We start from the raw sequence: 19,406 nt of genomic DNA, 5'->3' as shown, positions 1-19,406 counted from the left end.
GATTTCCACCGGTCTAATGTCCATTGCTCGTGTTTCTTGGCCCAAGCAAGTCTCTTCTTCTTATTGGTGTCCTTTAGTAGTGGTTTCTTTGCAGCAATTCGACCATGAAGGCCTGATTCACGCAGTCTCCTCTGAACAGTTGATGTTGAGATGTGTCTGTTAGTTGAACTCTGTGAAGCATTTATTTGGGCTGCAATTTCTGGGGCTGATAACTCTAATGAACTTATCCTCTGCAGCAGAGGTAACTCTGGGTCTTCCTTTCCTGTGGCGGTCCTCATGAGAGCCAGTTTCATCATAGAGCTATATGGTTTTTGCGACTGCACTTGAAGAAACCTTCAAAGTTCTTGACATTTTCCAGATTGACTGACCTTCATGTCTTAAAGTAATGATGGACTGCCGTTTCTCTTTGCTTATTTGAGCTGTTCTTGCCATAATATGGACTTGGTCTTTCACCAAATAGGGCTGTCTCCTGAATACCACAACACAACTGATTGGCTCAAACGCATTAAGAAGGAAATAAATTCCTCAAATTAACTTTTAACAAAGCACACCTGTTAATTGAAATGCATTCCAGGTGACTACCTCATGAAGCTGGTTGAGAGAATGCCAAGAGTGTGCAAAGCTGTCATCAAGGCAAAGGGTGGCTACTTTGAAAAAGATCAAATATCAAATATATTTTGATTAGTTTAACACTTTTTTGGTTACTACATGATTCCATATGTGTTATTTCATAGTTTTTATGTCTTCACTATTATTCTACAATGTAGAAAATAGTAAAAATAAAGAACCTTGGAATGAGTAGGTGTGTCCAAACCTTTGACTGGTACTGTATATTAATACATTAGTGCGTTAAAGTCCCAGGTCGCGTCCCAAATGGCACCCTATTTCCTATAGAGCACTACTTTTGCCCAGAGCTCTATGGGCAAAAGTCTATGGGTCAAAAGTAGTGTACTAATAAAGGGAATTGGGGTGCCATTTGGGATTCAGCCCTAGAAGTGTGTGTGCATGAGGGAGCATTTGTGTGGGTGAATGTGTTGTATGTCGGGGTTGTTAGGTGAATGGTTGTTCTCCAGCTGTGTGGGAGGATGTGTGTATTTGTGCGTATATCTGAAAAAAAAAAAAATAATGAAAAAAAAAATATCTGCCTTGCATGTGTGTGGGTTGACTGCTGTGTGTGGGTTGACTGCTGTGTGTGGGTTGACTGCTGTGTGTGTGTAGGTGGATCAGACTGTACTGCTTCCATCTCTCAACTTCTCTCTCTTCCTCCTCCTCCCCCCCCCTCCCTTCTCCCTCCTCAGATCGCCACGCCTCTCCTCCTGTTGTCGACGAGACCAAATCTCAGCAGCACGTCGTTTCTTCTGCCGACCGGGAGCGCCAGCAGCCAGTTTCCATGGAGACCAGCCCCGGCAACAAGAGTTATTCTGCTGTAGCGGGAGCCACGGTGACTGCGGTAGTAACGTCATCGGTAGCGGCGCTGGGGAGTAAAGATGTTCTGTCTTCAGGCTGTGAGGACGACAAGGACAGGATCGTAGTGGAGATCGTTCAGATGTACAGCAGACAGCAGGAGAAACTGCACTCCACCCTTCACAAACAGCTGCAGCTAGAGATGGTGAGACACAAGACTCACAGTGAGACAACTGGAGATTGTCTACTCCACCCATAGAAACAGATTTAGCCAGAGAGTCAATAGCATAAAACAATGTTTCTCAATCTATTCATCAGGGACTCCTCAGGTCTTCTTTGTTCCTACCCAGCACTAACACTCCTGATTTAACCAACAAGAGGGCTTGATAGACCAAACAACCAAGATGTTAGGGTGTCTTGAAAATATCCCCCCAATTCATTGAATTCAACATGCTGCATTTTTAAAAATCATCATCAGGCATAGGACAGCATTTCAAAAGCATTTAGTATATCCCTGAACCTCTCAATGAACTGAACTGCTTATGGGGAATGTAATTGACCATCCCCTGTATCTCTCTCTCTGTCTCTGTGTGTGTAATACACTGTCATTTAGAGCTATGTAATTGACCATCCCCTCTCCGTGTCTAGGAGTTGGAGGCGCTGCGTGGAGGCGAGGCAGCCAGGCTGCAGCAGTTGTCTGCAGAGCAGCGTGAGCTGCAGAGTGAACTGGAGGCGGTCCACACTGAGCACGCCCAGAGGCTGGGCCAGGTGAGGGAGGAACAGAGGGAGTTGGAGCACAGGCTGGAACAGCTGCGACGGCAGAGCTGTGTGTGTGACAACATACACACACACCAGGAGGCACACTACGCCAACCAGGTAGGCACTGGAGAGACACTCGCACACACCACCACATCCTGCTTGACCTCAGACAACACAACACTTAGTCAGTCAGTCTAGGAAAATATACTCATATCTGTTCCTCATATCTGTTTGTGACATTGTAGTGGTGTGTGGTGTGTAGAGGACACTGGGTCTTTGTTTGGGTTTCCTGTACTGAGCTTTATCTCGAGATAGTGCTGCTGGGCTCAACTCAGGGAGGAATGTAACACACACACACACACACACACACACACACCCCTCCTGTCCTGCTGTCTCCTTCAGCCTTGGCGTCTGGCTCAGACTGTCTGGCTGTGTGTCTGTGTCCAAGTGTGTGAGTGTCTGTGTGCTGTTCAGACAGTTCAGACTAACCTGACCTCATCTCTCACTCCTTCTTTCTTCCTCCCCTCCTCCCTTCCCTCCCCCTCCTCCCTTCCCTCCTTCCCTCCCCCCTCCTCCCTTCCCTCCCTCCCTCCCTCCTCCTCTCTAGCTGGCGGAGCTGCGTAGGAGGTTGGATGGTGCCGAGGCTGACAGGGAGGAGCTCCAGGAGGAGTTGAAGAGGGAGCGGGACACCCGGGAGAAGCTGGATAGGATCATCTCTCAGCTCAAACACCAGATGGACCAGACGGCCTCTTCCTCATCTTCCTCCTCCTCAGCCACCACAATCGCTACAGGGAGCCCCTCTTCACCCCCCACCCCCTCCACACACACACCCCACACAGAGGGACGCACCGCAGGCCTCGAGCAGCAGAACGGCCACGCTCAGAAGTAGCCCCTCACAAAATGCCCCTTTTCCATTTGTCTCTCAACCCCCCAACCCCCCTCTGTTTTGTTCCTCCAACTTACTCCCTCACCCCCTGCTGGCAGAAACGGCAGCCCTAGACAGACAGAGCACTGCTTCTCTCCTCTCTGTCTCACCCGTTACCTTCCTCATCCCTCCCTCATCTTTAGTTCTTTGGAAAAGGAACTCTTGTTTTTATTTAATATCACATCAAATTAGTTATGTTTTTTTTTTTATTCCTCATACCCCCTATCCTTAAACAGTATTTACATTTTGGGAAGGATATGTTTGTTTTAATTTATAGTTTTACTGAACAAACGGATGACTGCTTGGCAGACAGTTGGAGTTGGGTGTTTTTAGGACCCTCCCTCCTTCCTTGGATCGTGGACTTGATGTGTTCTAGCCCACACAGAGACTGGGAAGTCAGTCAGACAGAAAGACAGTTCTCTCCTGGCCCTGCCCCTTGACTCTGTTCTGAACTGTGGTTCCACTAGCGCTCAGTCGCTCTTTCTACTACTACCTTGCACGCCAACTGGAGCCAAGATGGTGCCCGTGTGGGTGCTCTCCATCTCTGTATGTACACCCAGCCCAGCCACTCTGGACCAGCTACCAGCCACACACAGCAGGAGACTGCATTGACAGACATTTTCATTTCGCCTTTGTTTGTTTTTGTACTCCTTATACCTATTAATTGCAAAGAAGAGAAAAGTTAAAAGAAAAAAATTCTAAATGTGTAAAACATAAAGGTATATGAAAACATTATTGTACAGAGCATTTGCAGTCATCATTGTTAAACCTCATGAAAATGCTGAAGTGATATGATTTTAAGATGTAAAGACATGAGAGTGATGCGACTCTGAGGACAGCTGAGGTTGTGAACTGGAACAACAACAAACCCCTGAACTAGTCTGGCTAGGTCTGTCTTGATAGGGCATGTCTCACACACACGCACCAAATTTCCTCGTAGAAATCTGTAGTTTAGGCTGTTTTGATTTGATTTCCCTGTTGGCAGCAGTTGGTGTGTTTGCCATCCTCTCCTCCTTGTGAGAACAGCAGCACCTAGCTGTCTGCCTGGTGGAATGTGAGTTACAGGTGAAAGGAGTTGGTGCAGACTGACACACTGTGTGGTGTGGGCTGGCTGCTGCTTTGGATCCAGGCCCCTGCTCCCTCCGTGTTATTCCAACTCACTGAACAAACAGAGCCAGAGAGGGATGGAGGGAGGGATGGAGGGAGAGGCGGGAAAGACAAGGATAGAGGGAGGAGGTACAGTCAAGCGGAGAGAGAAATGGAGGCGGGGAAGAGAGGAGCGGAAGAGAGACAGTCAGGCGGAGAGAAAAAGTAAGAAAGGGGGGTGGAGGTAGTGCAGGGGGCTGATGCCCTCTCTCTCTCAGGCTGGGTGGGCCAGTAGCGTGAGCGGGTGATGTGGGGGGAATGGAGAGAGGAGCCCCTTTTGTCCCTGTCAGAATTGGGGCAGCTGCTATAGTCTGGGGCCTCTCTCTCTCCTGCCCCCGGGGAGCTGGTACAGGAGCCCCTATCTCTGCCACACATACACACACACACACACACTACCGCCATCTCTCCCTCCCACAAACGTGCACACACACACAGAACAGGGGTTTTGTCTAGATGCCAGGCAGTCTTTCTTTTATAGCCTCCCAGGCAGACTCAGAGCCAGGCAGCGTGTAAATAGTATTGGGCTTGGCTTTAACTCCAAGCTGATTTTTGTATGCATCTGCTGTACATGCAAGTTGATAGACATTCCACTGTGCTCAACCTTTCAATGCAGATCTCTAAAGAAAGAGTTCCCTACAACATACTCAATGCTCTGCCAGAGTACTAAAGTATAGTAGGTCTTATTTTGTTATCGATTCTCAACATTTCAACTACGCTACAAAAACAATGAAACTAACACCCTTGGTGTCTGACGTGAAGTTCACTCGCATGCAGAAAAATCCAATCCATACTGCAAATGTATGCTCTCTACCGACCATTGTTGCATATAAACCTTTCTTGGAAATTGTAAAAAAAATAAAGAAAGAAAAATATATTTAATGTATTAACTAAAGATTTATATTCACTTTGTACATACATTAGTCATTTAATATATTAACTATGTTATTATGGGATAATCTTCTAAAGGTTATTATAATATTGACTGGACCAGACCAGGCCTGAGGCTCTAAACAGCCCTGATGTTTTTGTTAAGTGAATCTTGACTTGTTGTTGTTGTTTACCCTGTTAAAGGGACACGTGGCAATATGACATAATACGCAGCGGAGTGACTTCCTGTTTACAGATTATCAACAACCTAATTCAAGATTGACACTTGGCTCTTTCAAATTTTTGGAGGCGTGCCTACATTGGGACAGACCAATAGTGGCAGTTTTGGCAGATTTGAATTTGTTGTCGCTCTGCTGTGTATGATGATATCATATTGCGGAGTGCACCTTTTAAAGGATGTAAACTTGCTTTTGGGAGTTGAAATGCATGGTGTTCAGATGCGACCACCTGACACAGGACAGAGGTCAGAGTTGAATAGGAAAGAAAGAGCGTTGTTACAGTACTTCCCCAGAACGGATTGCTTTCATTTGTTTATTTTCAGGATGATTTCACCTTGATAGACTGTTGATGTATAAGCTTTCTCCCTTAATACCTTCCCCTTTTGTACGCTAAACCCCCACCCCAGACAATTTGAAAATGCACCGAACATTTGTTTATAAAAAGAAACAAATTGAAAACAAACCAAAAACGAAAGTTTGCATGTAACGAGTGGATCGATACCCCTAATTTGTTTTATGTCAGTTGAATGATTTCTTACTTCTCACTGAGCCACTCAATTGATATGTTTATGTCAAAAAGAAAAAGGGTCTGTCCTAAATGGCACCCTATTCCTGTTGTAGTGCACTATATAGGGGATATGGTGCCATTTGGGATGCCACCAGTGTCTCCAACGTACAAGTTGTTGACCTGTCTCACTACTAGCATGGAGACACATTGACTGAGGGCATCTGAGCTAGTTAGGCCGTTGAAATATACTTTTGGCTTTAGAAGATGGCTAAATGGAACTAAAGTCCAACTACCTAATCATACCATACAAGTAGCCTCATTAGATTCTGCAAAGATGAGAGAAGTGTGTGTGTCTGAGTTTGTGTCTGAGCGGATGTATGTGTGTCTGTCTGTGGATGCATATGTGTATGCCATCGATTTGAAAGTGACCGAAGCACAGCAGCTATGAAAAAGGGAGAGACTTATTCTCAAGTAGCGCTGTGGTTTTACTCATTTTTGTCCAACACAGAGACCCTGTCCTCTTGGGGCTATAGAAACTTTGTAACTGCATTGTGTTTACATCACAAGATAATCAGTATTAGGTAATTATGGCGATAATAACAAACCTATCTCAACAGTCTTCTGCATTTCGTTTTTTAACAATCGTTTTGGGGTATCTAATGTATTTCTGTATTTAAAAAAAAAACTATGTCGGTTAAATTGCATTTTATATATACAAGAGGGCGCTCTATATCGACTTTAGTTGAATGCCATAATAATGATATGATAGATACAATGGATTCAAATACGAAAACAAATACTATACTATAACATAGCGGGCTGGGCCCTCTTGCATTCGCAGTGTTATGAGAACTAAAATACTGTGTCCCAAATGGCACCCTGTTCCCTACATAGTGCGCAACTTTTGTCCCAAGCCCTATGGGCCCTGGTCAAAAGTAGTGCACTATATAGGGAATAGGGTGCCATTTAAGACAAAACCTAAAACAGATGTGCTTTGTACAGTTATTTTTTTTATAGGGGTGCAGTTTGCCCAACTCACTACTTACTAGACCATTAAGCTTGGTCCTGGCCTTGCTTCAGAAGCACAGCTAAACAGTAACTAGCGTTTCCATTTTATTTTATTTTACATACATCCCCAATGGATTGTTCCCAGACTTAAAAGGATAGTTCAGCAATTTTAGATATCTAAAAATGTAAAATCGCTGAACTATCCCTTTAATGAAGAAGGCGATGTAGTGTAGAAGTGGCACTCTTTAACAATAGCAACAAGTTGCATTTTGGATCTGCAAAATAATGCTGGATCAATTGTTTCCATTTATGTGTTGTAGTTGGATATTTATTTACAAACACCATTCTTATTTACCAGCGTGGGAGGTAGGACATTAGGCCATTACACCTTGTTAATATGATTTCACAAAATGGTTTATTATTATTATTTATGCCTGGGATAGACATGCCATGTTTAGAGTTTAAACTTAGTAGGCTACACCTGACAAATCATAGTTTAAAGAAGAAAAATGTAATCTTTTTATGGCTTTGTTAAAAATAATTCAAAACAGTTCTCTTTTTATGCTATATTCTGAAACCTGTATGGCAGTGAGTGTCTATGTATGACAATTGCATACCATGTTTCCAACAACGATACAGTGTGATTGAGACGTTTGTTTTTTGCATGAAACGAGACACTGTTCTCCTACCTCATGTTGTGATATAAAATGTTTTTTAAGCAGAGGACACTGCATCTTTAACCATTGATCATAATTGATATTTACTAGTAAATGATGACATACCTGTACTTGCTTTTAGCTAATACCTCAGTTGTATATCTAGTGTTCAGTTTTTTTTCTCCCTCATTTCAGATCTCATAAATATACACTGTATAGACAATGAACTTGGATCAAATTCAAGTAAAGTTCTGTAGTGTCACAATTGGTGTCATGAATCTTCTTTTCTTCGGGACTCAAGACTGATGTCACGTGTTGTCGTAGACTATCACTGATAGTTTAAAGTAGAATAGATCTTTATTATCCCTCATAGGCAATTAGCAGTACATCAGCCAGTCAAAGTATATACAAATACTATAACTAGAGTACAAAATACAAAAAAACACAACTGTACATCATAAAATGAACGTGTTACATTGTATGCATCATTATCCAAAATGCAGCAATAGCCTACACATCAAGTAGACAGAACTAAGTGAAAGTGAATATGCAGATATTTTTTTGTATGTTCATGGTCCAAAAAGTTAACATGAGAATGACAACTGACCAGTCTGTCTTACTATTATTCTCAGTACCCAGAACCAAATCTTGCGTTGTGTAATATGTAATATGTAATCTATCACGAGAGACTACATACACTCTTAGTCTTGACTTGTAAGACTGTGACTTATAAATACCTTGTTAAGATTAGTACAGCTCTCTTACCTGATAATGACAAAAAAAACAAAGGACCTACAGTAGAAGGACTCCATTGTTTATGTCTTGTCACTGGAGACTTACAGAGTGGGCCATAAGGCATCAGTTACGGCTCAGTGTGGCTATTTGCATCAGTGCACAAGTGTAGCTCCTCCAGCGCATTGTGTGTCCTTAGGGGCAGAAGAGCTGTCTCCAGTCACAGAATCCGTCAGTAGTCACTGAGCCCTGAGCTAGCTGAAGAGCCAGCCAGGCAGCGAACACACAACACAACCCCAAGAAGGAAGCTTTTGAGCAGACAGAGACAGGGAACGTTCCGCCCCAGGTATCCAGGGATCCGAAATTGGAAGACCAGGAACAGAGCCCACTCTGAGGAATATCCACAACACCTGGCGAACCACCTCCACTCTGCCCTGCCTGCCAGTGTGACTCCAAAATGGAGGATGAATCCATATGAGCATCCTTCCACCCCTGTGGATACCCATAGGAGACCCTGTGTGGCTATGAACGTACAGCACTGCACAGGCCACAGTCAGTAGCAGCACTTCGGCCAACTGAGGTACGATCGCTAGTGAACACCCAGCACTGATGCAGCTGGTGAGGAGACTGGTTCCCCAACACTGGAATGACCCCAGACACCAGGAACACATAGAGCAGGGCCACTATCCACAGCAGAGAGACGACCGCTGAGAACGCAATCTTTAGTTCCCAGCATGTCCTCCTCAGGGTGTAGGGTGAAGTTGCCCCTAGATGGAGATGCTGATCTTGGGTGAGTTTAGCATTTTGCCCACTAATGGTTACGGTCAGGATTGGGGGAGTCCGGGAAGCTGATCCTAGATCTCTACCTAGGTGAAACTTCACCCCAGAGCGAGGTGGTCTCAGAGTCGGACCGGGAACATGACCCAGGGTGTTGGTGGTCCAGTAGTGGTCTAGCCCGGTCAGAACCACCACAGGCCAGAGGAGGAGGTCGTAGGACCAGTGGGCGATCTGGACTAGCAGACAGACGTGGTGCCTGGTGAGGTGGAGGCCCAGGAGGGAGGTGTCTCCCTGAGAGAGCGAGCGAGAAAGAGAGAATGTTTGTTTATTTTACTGTTTTTCAGCAAGACATTGTACAAGTGGCAGCAACAAGCTCAATTGCGAGTACAACTTACCTTGAAATATTACAATAATAGACTATACTAAATGAAACAATAAGCAAACGATGAAAGTAAAAAATAAGTTCAGTAATTTTGACTCAGGCTGGAGCGGCCTTCTATTAAAACCAATCAATCAGCTGTACCTGGAGGTAAAGGACAAATAGGGACAAGCTCAGCCGGGTGTACACCAGGGTCAGAGAGAGGGAGAACAGCCCCAGGAAGCTTTGGTTCAGATGGGCTCGGTGGAAGAGGAGCAGGGCCAAGCCCTGCATAAACCCCCCCCGAGACCGAACAGGATTGAGGGGATGGACATGTCCATGATGTGGCCTGGGGTCCAGATGAGTCCTGCTGCCTTAGGAACACTGGAGCGGGTTATACTGTTGCCTTAGGGGCCCTGGAGCGGGTTATACTGTTGCCTTAGGGGCCCTGGAGCGGGTTATACTGCTGCCTTAGGGGCCCTGGAGCGGGTTATACTGTTGCCTTAGGGGCCCTGGAGCGGGTTATACTGCTGCCTTAGGGGCCCTGGACGTCGTTGCCTTGGGCCCTGGGCGGGTTATACTGTTGCCTTAGGGGCCCTGGAGCGGGTTATACTGTTGCCTTAGGGGCCCTGGAGCGGGTTATACTGTTGCCTTAGGGGCCCTGGAGCGGGTTATACTGTTGCCTTAGGGGCCCTGGAGCGGGTTATCCTTCTGCCTTAGGGGTCCTGGAGCGGGTTATCCTTCTGCCTTAGGGGTCCTGGAGCGGGTTATCCTTCTGCCTTAGGGGTCCTGGAGCGGGTTATCCTTCTGCCTTAGGGGTCCTGGGAGCGGGTTATCCTTCTGCCTTAGGGGTCCTGGAGCGGGTTATCCTTCTGCCTTAGGGGGTCCTGGAGCGGGTTATCCTTCTGCCTTAGGGGCCCTGGAGCGGGTTATCCTTCTGCCTTAGGGGTCCTGGAGCGGGTTATCCTTCTGCCTTAGGGGTCCTGGAGCGGGTTATCCTTCTGCCTTAGGGGTCCTGGAGCGGGTTATCCTTCTGCCTTAGGGGTCCTGGAGCGGGTTATCCTTCTGCCTTAGGGGTCCTGGAGCGGGTTATCCTTCTGCCTTAGGGGTCCTGGAGCGGGTTATCCTTCTGCCTTAGGGGCCCTGGAGCGGCGGTAACCTTGTGGCTAGAGAGGCGAGCCAGTAGGCTACTCAGAGGCTTGCCCGCTTGAATCCCAAGGCTGACAGCAAAGACGGACACATTTCCGTTTCGATTTCATGTTATGTTATCGAGAGATCTAGAGATATCCACATCTGCCCCAGAGGCAGTTGAGAGGTCTAGAGTCCACACTGCAGCCCCAGTGGCTAGCAAGAGCTGGGGCCCCACACCGTAGAGAAACACACCGCTATTGAAAGGTACATTGTGTGTTACTGTTATTCCATTATTAACTCAAATATTTACAGTACTATATGTTAATTTCACCAGGTGGCTGCTGAGGGGAGCTCAGCTCATAATAATGGCTGGAACGGGCCAAATGGAATGGCATCAAACAAATGGAAACCATGTGTTGGATGTAAACTCAGCAAAAAAGAAACGTCCTTTTTCAGGACCCTGTCTCCCAAAGATAATTCGTAAAAATCCAAATAACTTCACAGATCTTCATTGTAAAGGGTTTAAACACTGCTTGTTCAATGAACCATAAACAATTAATAACATGCACCTGTGGAACGGTCGTTAAGACACTAACAGCTTACAGACGGTAGGCAATTAAGGTGACAGTTATGAAAACTTAGGACACATGTCTTTCTACTGACTCTGAAAAACACCAAAAGAAAGATGCCCAGGGTCCCTGCTCATCTGCGTGAACGTGCCTTAGGCATGCTGCAAGGAGGCATGAGGACTGCAGATGTGGCCAGGGCAATAAATTGCAATGTCCGTATTGATTGTTGAAACGCAAGACACAAGCCATGTACATTTTTTCTCTGTTCATTGATCACACACCCTTGGATCCAATGAGAACCCATTTGATACAGTATAGAATATGATATATGATTTTAATAAACACGTCTTCTCTATTTCATTGATACATATGCCACTTAGCAGACACTTCTATGAGTTTTATCCAAAGCGACTTACAGTCATGCATACCAAAGCATAGATACTTATTCTCTACCACTTTAAAAGTTGTAGATGCAGCACATAATTATAAACAGTGTCTTCATTGACACTATTCTCCATACATCAAACACATTTATATCTACCAGATAAACGGAACACATGAAATTAAGCACATGAAGTGAACTTGATGAATAACAACAACAAAAAACAGGCATCAATCACAACTTGTAATGGAGTGGTAGGAGGAACAAAAAGCACACACCTTTCAATGGTATTCAAGCTACTCTTGACTCCACTTCTTTTCAAATGTGATTCCCATAGGTTACTACTTGTCTAATCTCTGATGGTCAAATTTCTGCCATGACAAATAAAATCAATAAAATATGCAACAATTTAAAAAATTGTTTATATTAACCACTAAAGAAATGCATTCTCTTGTTGTATTGCATGTTTTATGATGGCAGTTTGCTTGAATAGCTTCATCACAAGGTGTTTTTCAGTGTGTTGAATACAGAACATATCAATTAGCATATTATGAGATATTTATTCAAATATATGTTGGCTACCTCATTGTTCAGCAAACATTCATATTTAAATTACCACAATGAATGACAATGTAAAAAATTATGTAAATCATACACTACACCTGTAGCCCAAAGCCATATATTTAGAGAGTTGGGACCACTTAGCTTTCTGCGTTATGATGCATTTACATGACACTACAACATATGGCAGCTATGTTAGCTCACCGTTAACATAACATGGGGACTATTAAGCAACTGAATGTCTTTTATTAGATCAATATTCAAAATTCTCAAAGTTGTCCCAACTCTCTAAATATATGGCTCTGTTGTAGCCTATTGGGTGAACAAACAAAGGCATTTCAACTTAGTAGAAGTAATATTCTCAATGTACCTTTTGCTGATGTGTACTGTAGGCCTACTGTGTAGCTATGAGTCTCTCTTGTGGTTCCCATATGAGTTTAAAAGGAGTGTTGGGAATAAAAGGCAATGTAGTTAATGTTGACATCAATTATCTTACAGTGCAAGTGACCTGTTTATCCATAGGTCGACAATGGAGGAAGTGTTCAGAAGGGAAAGAAACGTACAAACAGAACCCAAAATAAACTCAGCAAAAAAAGAAACGTCCCTTTTTCAGGACCCTGTCTTTCAAAGATAATTCGTAAAAATCCAAATAACTTCACAGATCTTCATTGTAAATGGTTTAAACACTGTTTCCCATGCTTGTTCAATGAACCATAAACAATTAATGAACATGCACCTGTGGAACAGTCGTTAAGACACTAACAGCTTACAGACGGTAGGCAATTAAGGTGACAGTTATGAAAACTTAGGACACTAAAGAGGCCTATCTACTGACTCTGAAAAACACCAAAAGAAAGATGCCCATGGTCCCTGCTCATCTGTGTGAATGTGCCTTAGGCATGCTGCAAGGAGGCATGAGGACTGCAGATGTGACCAGGGCAATAAATTGCAATGTCCGTACTGTGAGACGCCTAAGACAGCGCTACAGGGAGACAGGACGGACAGCTGATCGTCTTCGCAGTGGCAGACCACGTGTAACAACACCTGCACAGGATCGGTACATCCGAACATCACACCTGCGGGACAGGTACAGGATGGCAACAACAACTGCCCGAGTTACACCAGGAACGCACAATCCCTCCATCAGTGCTCAGACTGTCCGCAATAGGCTGAGAGAGGCTGGACTGAGGGCTTGTAGGCCTGTTGTAAGGCAGGTCCTCACCAGACATCACCGGCAACAACATCGCCTATGGGCACAAACCCACCATCGCTGGACCAGACAGGACTGGCAAAACTGCTCTTCACTGATGAGTCGCGGTTTTGTCTCACCAGGGGTGATGGTCAGATTAGCGATTATCGTCGAAGGAATGAGCTTTACACCGAGGCCTGTACTCTGGAGCGGGATCGATTTGGAGGTGGAGGGTCCGTCATGGTCTGGGGCGGTGTGTCACAGCATCATCAGACTGAGCTTGTTGTCATTGCAGGCAATCTCAACGCTATGCGTTACAGGGAAGACATCCTCCTCCCTCATGTGGTACCCTTCCTGCAGGCTCATCCTGACATGACCCTCCAGCATGACAATGCCACCAGCCATACTGCTCGTTCTGTGCGTAATTTCCTGCAAGACAGGAATGTCAGTGTTCTGCCATGGCCAGCGAAGAGCCCGGATCTCAATCCCATTGAGCACGTCTGGGACCTGTTGGATCTGATGGTGAGGGCTAGGGCCATTCCCCACAGAAATGGGGAATGGCCTTGCAGGTGCCTTGATGGAAGAGTGGGGTAACATCTCACAGCAAGAACTGGTAAATCTGGTGCAGTCCATGAGGAGGAGATGCACTGCAGTACTTAATGCAGCTGGTGACCACACCAGATACTGACTGTTACTTTTGATTTTGACCCCCCCTTTGTTCAGGGACACATTATTCCATTTCTGTTAGTCTGTGGAATTTGTTCAGTTTATGTCTCAGTTGTTGAATCTTGTTATGTTCATACAAATATTTACACATGTTAAGTTTGCTGAATATAAACGCAGTTGACAGTGAGAGGACGTTTCTTTTTTTGCTGAGTTTATAAGTACATAGGGTGTTTGTTCACACAGCAGGTGTGTCAATAGAGCGGTGAAGATCTATAGACAGTAGACACATACTGCTGTCACAGGTGTGTATCACAGTTCCTATTGTCAAAGGGTAGAAAAACATGAATAGTCATTTGTATAATGTCCGAGGGGTTGGAAGCCAGGGATTAGTTGCAGTTAAGTGAGTGAGTGCCGCTGGAGCAGATTTATGGGTTAAGTGCATCTAGGGTACTGATGCCAGAAACCTCTCGTTGGCAGCTCACTTCCCACCACATTTTCATGACTAACTCAGGATTGAAATGTTAATGTGTTTTCAGTCTAAACTTAAAAATAGGGAGAACATAAGCTACTAAATTGGCAATAGTCTGCTGAAAAGTACTAAGTAGTAGGTTACACAGAATGCTTGTGTTAGGGCAGTGGTTCCCAACCTTTTTCGGTTATTGTACCACCAATTGAATTTTGCTCTGGCCGGAGTACCCCTGAAGTCGAAGTTCAAGGGCGAACTGAGTTATTGCACACACGCACCTCACAGAGAATAAGAAATTCTTCTTCTTCTTCTTCTTCTTCTTCTTCTTCTTCTTCTTCTTTTGTATAATGGCGTTCACAACAAATATATGTGCATTTCGCCACCTACTGTACAGGTGGATAATAAGGACCCCCCCCCCAAAAAAAAAACAACAACTATACAATACAATACAAAAATCCAAACAAACTAACTGTAATGAAATGTTAATTAAACTAAAACAGCCTGCTTTTCTGCTTTAATCAGGTCTCTACACAGGCTCAGAAGGATCCTGTGATGGCTGGTAGGTGTTCTCTAACGGAAATATGCAAATAAATGCTAGAACGCGGCAATAAGATCTCACTATTCGTGCTTGGCTCTGCCCACATCCTTGCTTGTTCTGGCCACTATGATTAATTTGCTCCAATTGGAAACGACAGGCTCTAGTTTCAATTTGCCCTGTAGCCCCAATTTTCATGGTGTTGTTAGCTAGCTACATTGGGACACAAGTCACTCTACTGCACCATATGTGGTTAACCAACCAATGATATCTATAGTTTCCATCCCAGGGAGTCTTTTCAAGTCTGTTCCTTTAGGATGGAGGACAGGGAGGAAAGCCAGGAGTTATCATGCTCCTCAGCAACACCAGAGAGAAGCTCCACTCCTCCAGAACCATCCAGGTCCTCCAAACACAGGAAGTCACCTAAGAGACGGCGAGAGGGAAAGAGGTCCCAACGCCATCATCACACTTGCTGCTGCCCGACTGAGAGCAAGGCAGGTTGCCGGGCCAACAGGAACACTCCGAGTCCTCTGGGTCTTCTACGGCGGAGAGCTCCCCCAAGAATTCTGGGTCTGAGAGATGCAGGTAGCCTGGGACAGTAATATTTTATTTACTGTCTGGCACACGACTGTACTGGGACAGTAATGCTGCCATATAGCCCATAGTACTGTCTTAGATGCAGGCAGCCAGTCAGTCTTTCCATAGCCACAGTACTTACTGCCTGTTAGATGTGTGGTTAGGAGTAAGTGACACTGTCTGTTTGACTGACTGATTGATTTTCTGTGTCTGTCTGACTGTTTTCATTTCTACCTTCTACAAGAGAGCTGACTTTCTCCATGGACCATTTCCTGCCATTCACTTTGGAGCCAAAGCCTGCATTCTTCCTAACCCAACCTCAGTCATTGGTGGGAAATTCCTTGCATGTACAGTACACACTGAATGGGATCTGGAATCTGTTTCCCCCTCTGCCTTTGTTGATATTTTAGTTGCATCATTTGGCATTGAATCCTTACGTAACTGACTGAGTATCAGGAGGTAAGATAAGAGTTAAGGACAGGGTTGTGATTGGGTAGTAGTGTCCTACACACACACACACACACACACACACACACAGATCCATTCCTCTACAGCAAAACAGTTACAGTAAATGTGTGTATTAGGTTACATTAGGTTTTGCTCCAGCCCTGCTCCAACACACCTGCTTAATCTGACCGGGGTCTAATACTTGAGTGGCTCAGGGCAGGCTGGGTGTGTGTATGTGTGTTTGGTGATGTAAATAACTGAGGCAGTGTGTTTGGGTTAGTCATTGTCGTACTTGGAACATAACGTGGTGTTGAGCTGAGTTGAGTTGTCCTTGGCCAGACTTGGCTGCATCCCAAATGGCAGCACCCTATTCCCTACATAGTTCACTACTTTTGACCAGGGCCCATAGGGTGCCATTTGGGACAGAGACTTGGAATGAGACATGCTGTTAGGTAATGGTCTGGAAATGAGGCCAGATTTTTTCTTCATATTTCCAGTATGTTATATAATGTTCTCTCTTTCTTTTCTGTCTCTTTCTCTCCCTCTTCTCGCTCTTTCCTTCCCTCTCTGTCACGCCCTGGCTCTGGGGACTCTTATATGTTGAGCCAGGGTGTGGAGTTTCTATGTGTTATTTTCTATGTTGTGTTCTAGTTCGTGTTTTCTATGTTGGCCAGGGTGGTTCCCAATCAGAGGCAGCTGATTCTCGTTGTCTCTGATTGGGAACCATACGTAGGCAGCCTTTTGGCACTAGTTTATTGTGGGATCTTGTTCCGGAAGGTTTGTGTATTTAACCTAGGACTTCACGTATCGTTTATTGTTTTGGTTCGTTGTGTGTACACTAATAAAAGTATGTACGCCTATCACGCTGCGCCTTGGTCCGCTTCATCATGTGTCAACGATCGTGACACTCTCCCTGCTCTCTCTCTCCCTCTCTCTCTAGCCAGTTATGGCGTTCCATTTTGATTCTCTGACGCCGTTCAAGTTTGAATCATACAAGACAGAGTTGGCTAAAGTATTTGAAGGTAGAGGATGCTGTCTGTCTGTGTGTACCAGGTAATGCAGCCATCACGCTGCGTAGTCGTCTGAAGGTAAAGGTGGTGAAGGACGTGCTCCAGAGGACAGGCCAGCCAGGCCAGCAGCAGTACCAGGGCCTATGGGGGCCAGGGGCCTGGGGGCCAGGAGTATGGGAGGCCTGGGCCAATCTGGGGTCCACACCGGGGGCCAGCCGGAAACAGAGCACAACGGCATGCTGCCCCACAGTTACACGAACAGCGAGGCCGGTAAAGTTACTCTGCAAATGCAGGTGAGAATAGGACCGCACAGGACTGAATCCCAAACCCCTAGCTCCTAACCTTTAGGCACTAGGCTCTAACCCCTAGCTCCTACTCCTAGTCCCTTCCCTGTAGCCTCTGACCCCTAACCCCTAGTCCTAGCCCCTAGCTCCTAAGCCCTATCCCCTAACCCTAGTCCCTTCTCCTAGCCCCTAACCCCTAGGCATGATTGTGGATCTGAGAGAATTGGATAGGTGTGTAAGCAATAGGACTGGGTTAGACTGGGCAGATAAGGCCTGGAGTTCTTCCTGTTCTTTTCATGGGGTCGTGCACAAGTTAGTAAACCTACTCCTCTGACCTGGCTACATCAGAGGGAGAATGGAACAGAGCCATTATGGTGAATGTGGTGAACATTTAAATTGTATTGCCATTTTCTCAAACTCCTTTTGAGTTTTTGTTCCTTTCCCATAACAGGTAAAAGATTAACTACATTTCTACATAAAACAGCTTAACAGTACATTTAACAAGTTATCCAACACGTCATATCTAGATTAAACACAGTTAAACAGAGTACTAAATTGATATAGACAATCTCCTCCAGACCTATAAAATATATCCTGGTATTAAATAGATTCAGGTTAGTGTCCAGAGCCAGACAGACTCATAGGCGATCAGACAACAGCTGTGAAACAGTCTACATTCAGGTTAACTTTATCAGTGGAGAAATCTCAGAAAGCTTCTTTAGTCTAACTGAATTAATCCTTCAGACATGGTATACATACTATTCCCTTAATAGGGCACTACTTTTGATCATGGCCCATAGGGCTCTGGTCAAAAGTAGTGCACTATAGTGGATAGAGTGCCATTTGGGATGCATCCTGAAAGTTTCAAGCCTTGTGATTGCCTTCCCAGGCATTCCCTCTTCCCCTCCGCTCCCTCCTCTCCTTCTCCAAACATTCTGTCTGGGAGCGTCACCAGTCTCCATGGCAGCAGTCAAAATAAAGCGGGCTGGTCGGATGTTAGCGACCCTGTTGAGCCAGTTGCCGTGGTTATGACAGTGTCACCCAGACTGAGTCAGACTAGGGACCCTAATGTGCTCTGACGCTTTTAGTCGGGGACACACACACACACAACTTGCCTCAGAGTCTGTCATACAGAGGAGAGACATTATGTTGTGGTTTTTCACTGCAAAACCATTTCCTCTCCTGCTACTCATGAGTGATTTTTCTCACACAGATGTAATGATGATTTACTAGTTATTTAGATGGAGCTAAAGTTGAGCTTTTTCTTTAACGTTGTTCTCCAAATGTATTTTCTCCTCTTGAGAAAGATGGGGATATCTAAGTCCTAGATCAACCATCAGGAGCTTTATGATCTTTTCAAGGGGCAATCTGCAGTTCAAACAATAACAAAACAAACACCCCGCCACTGTTTTGGTAAAGTAATGAGGGTTGGGGCTGGAGGAATGTAACCACTTTCAAATTCATAGACAGAGCTATGGATGCAAAAACTGACCATCCATTACATCAAAATGATAGTTTTAACAATGTTTTGAGACTATACAGTGTTTGTTTACATTTACACAAGCACATGGACTAGCCAACCAAATAGAACAAGCAGCCAGCCAGGCTCCCCCTGGGATAATACTTTTTTGCCAAACAAACTCTATTTTGGTGGCCTTTGGTACATTCTAAGGCCTCGATTCCATCCAAAATACACAGTGAAATTATTGAATACTTTATTGAGTTTACCTCCCAGATTGGAAAAAGGAGTTGTGGTGTTGTGTTTATAATTTAAATGACTGAAAATGCATGAATTCAATCTTTTGTTAGTTGTTTTGGATATCGTCTAGGGATAGGCCTATATGATCAGGACATTTTTCTAAGTAAGAGAACATTAAAACTTTTTTAACATTTAACCTTTATCTTGAGATTACAGTATTTTACTGCAATATATAAATTGTATTTTTATTAAAACAGAAATGAAGTAAATAGCCCAAATTATCTTGAAAAAAAGAAATTAAAATCAAACAAATTGTGTGATGGGCACTTTTTCAAATGACAAAATGGTCTTTAAAATAAACAGAACAGATGCTCAATTAAGTTCTGGGTCCATACTTGTTAAGAGAACAGAGAGAACAACATCAGTTAAATTACTGAAAGAATTTCAACAAGTGTTTGCAACTCTCTTTGTGAATTCAAAAAAAATATACTTGTTTAGCAAATGACCCACAG

At 44.6% G+C, this 19,406-nt stretch overlaps 1 protein-coding gene across 1 annotated transcript in view; it reads left to right on the top strand.

Annotated features, from left to right (window-relative positions):
- The window catches only part of LOC121581281 (ski-like protein), a 35,130-nt gene extending 27,353 nt beyond the window's left edge, over nucleotides 1-7,777 (top strand). Inside the window, exons 5-7 of the mRNA XM_041896796.2 lie at nucleotides 1,299-1,609; nucleotides 2,053-2,280; nucleotides 2,771-7,777. Coding sequence (XP_041752730.2) covers nucleotides 1,299-1,609; nucleotides 2,053-2,280; nucleotides 2,771-3,052 — 821 coding nt within the window. The 3' untranslated portion in view covers nucleotides 3,053-7,777. The remainder of the gene's footprint in view (nucleotides 1-1,298; nucleotides 1,610-2,052; nucleotides 2,281-2,770) is intronic.
- The last annotated feature ends 11,629 nt before the right edge of the window (nucleotides 7,778-19,406 follow it).

Source organism: Coregonus clupeaformis, chromosome 14, assembly GCF_020615455.1.
Source record: "Coregonus clupeaformis isolate EN_2021a chromosome 14, ASM2061545v1, whole genome shotgun sequence".
NCBI lineage: Eukaryota > Metazoa > Chordata > Actinopteri > Salmoniformes > Salmonidae > Coregonus > Coregonus clupeaformis.
The sequence above is the reverse complement of the archived record's forward strand: the minus strand, read 5'-3'. Positions and strand labels throughout refer to the sequence as shown.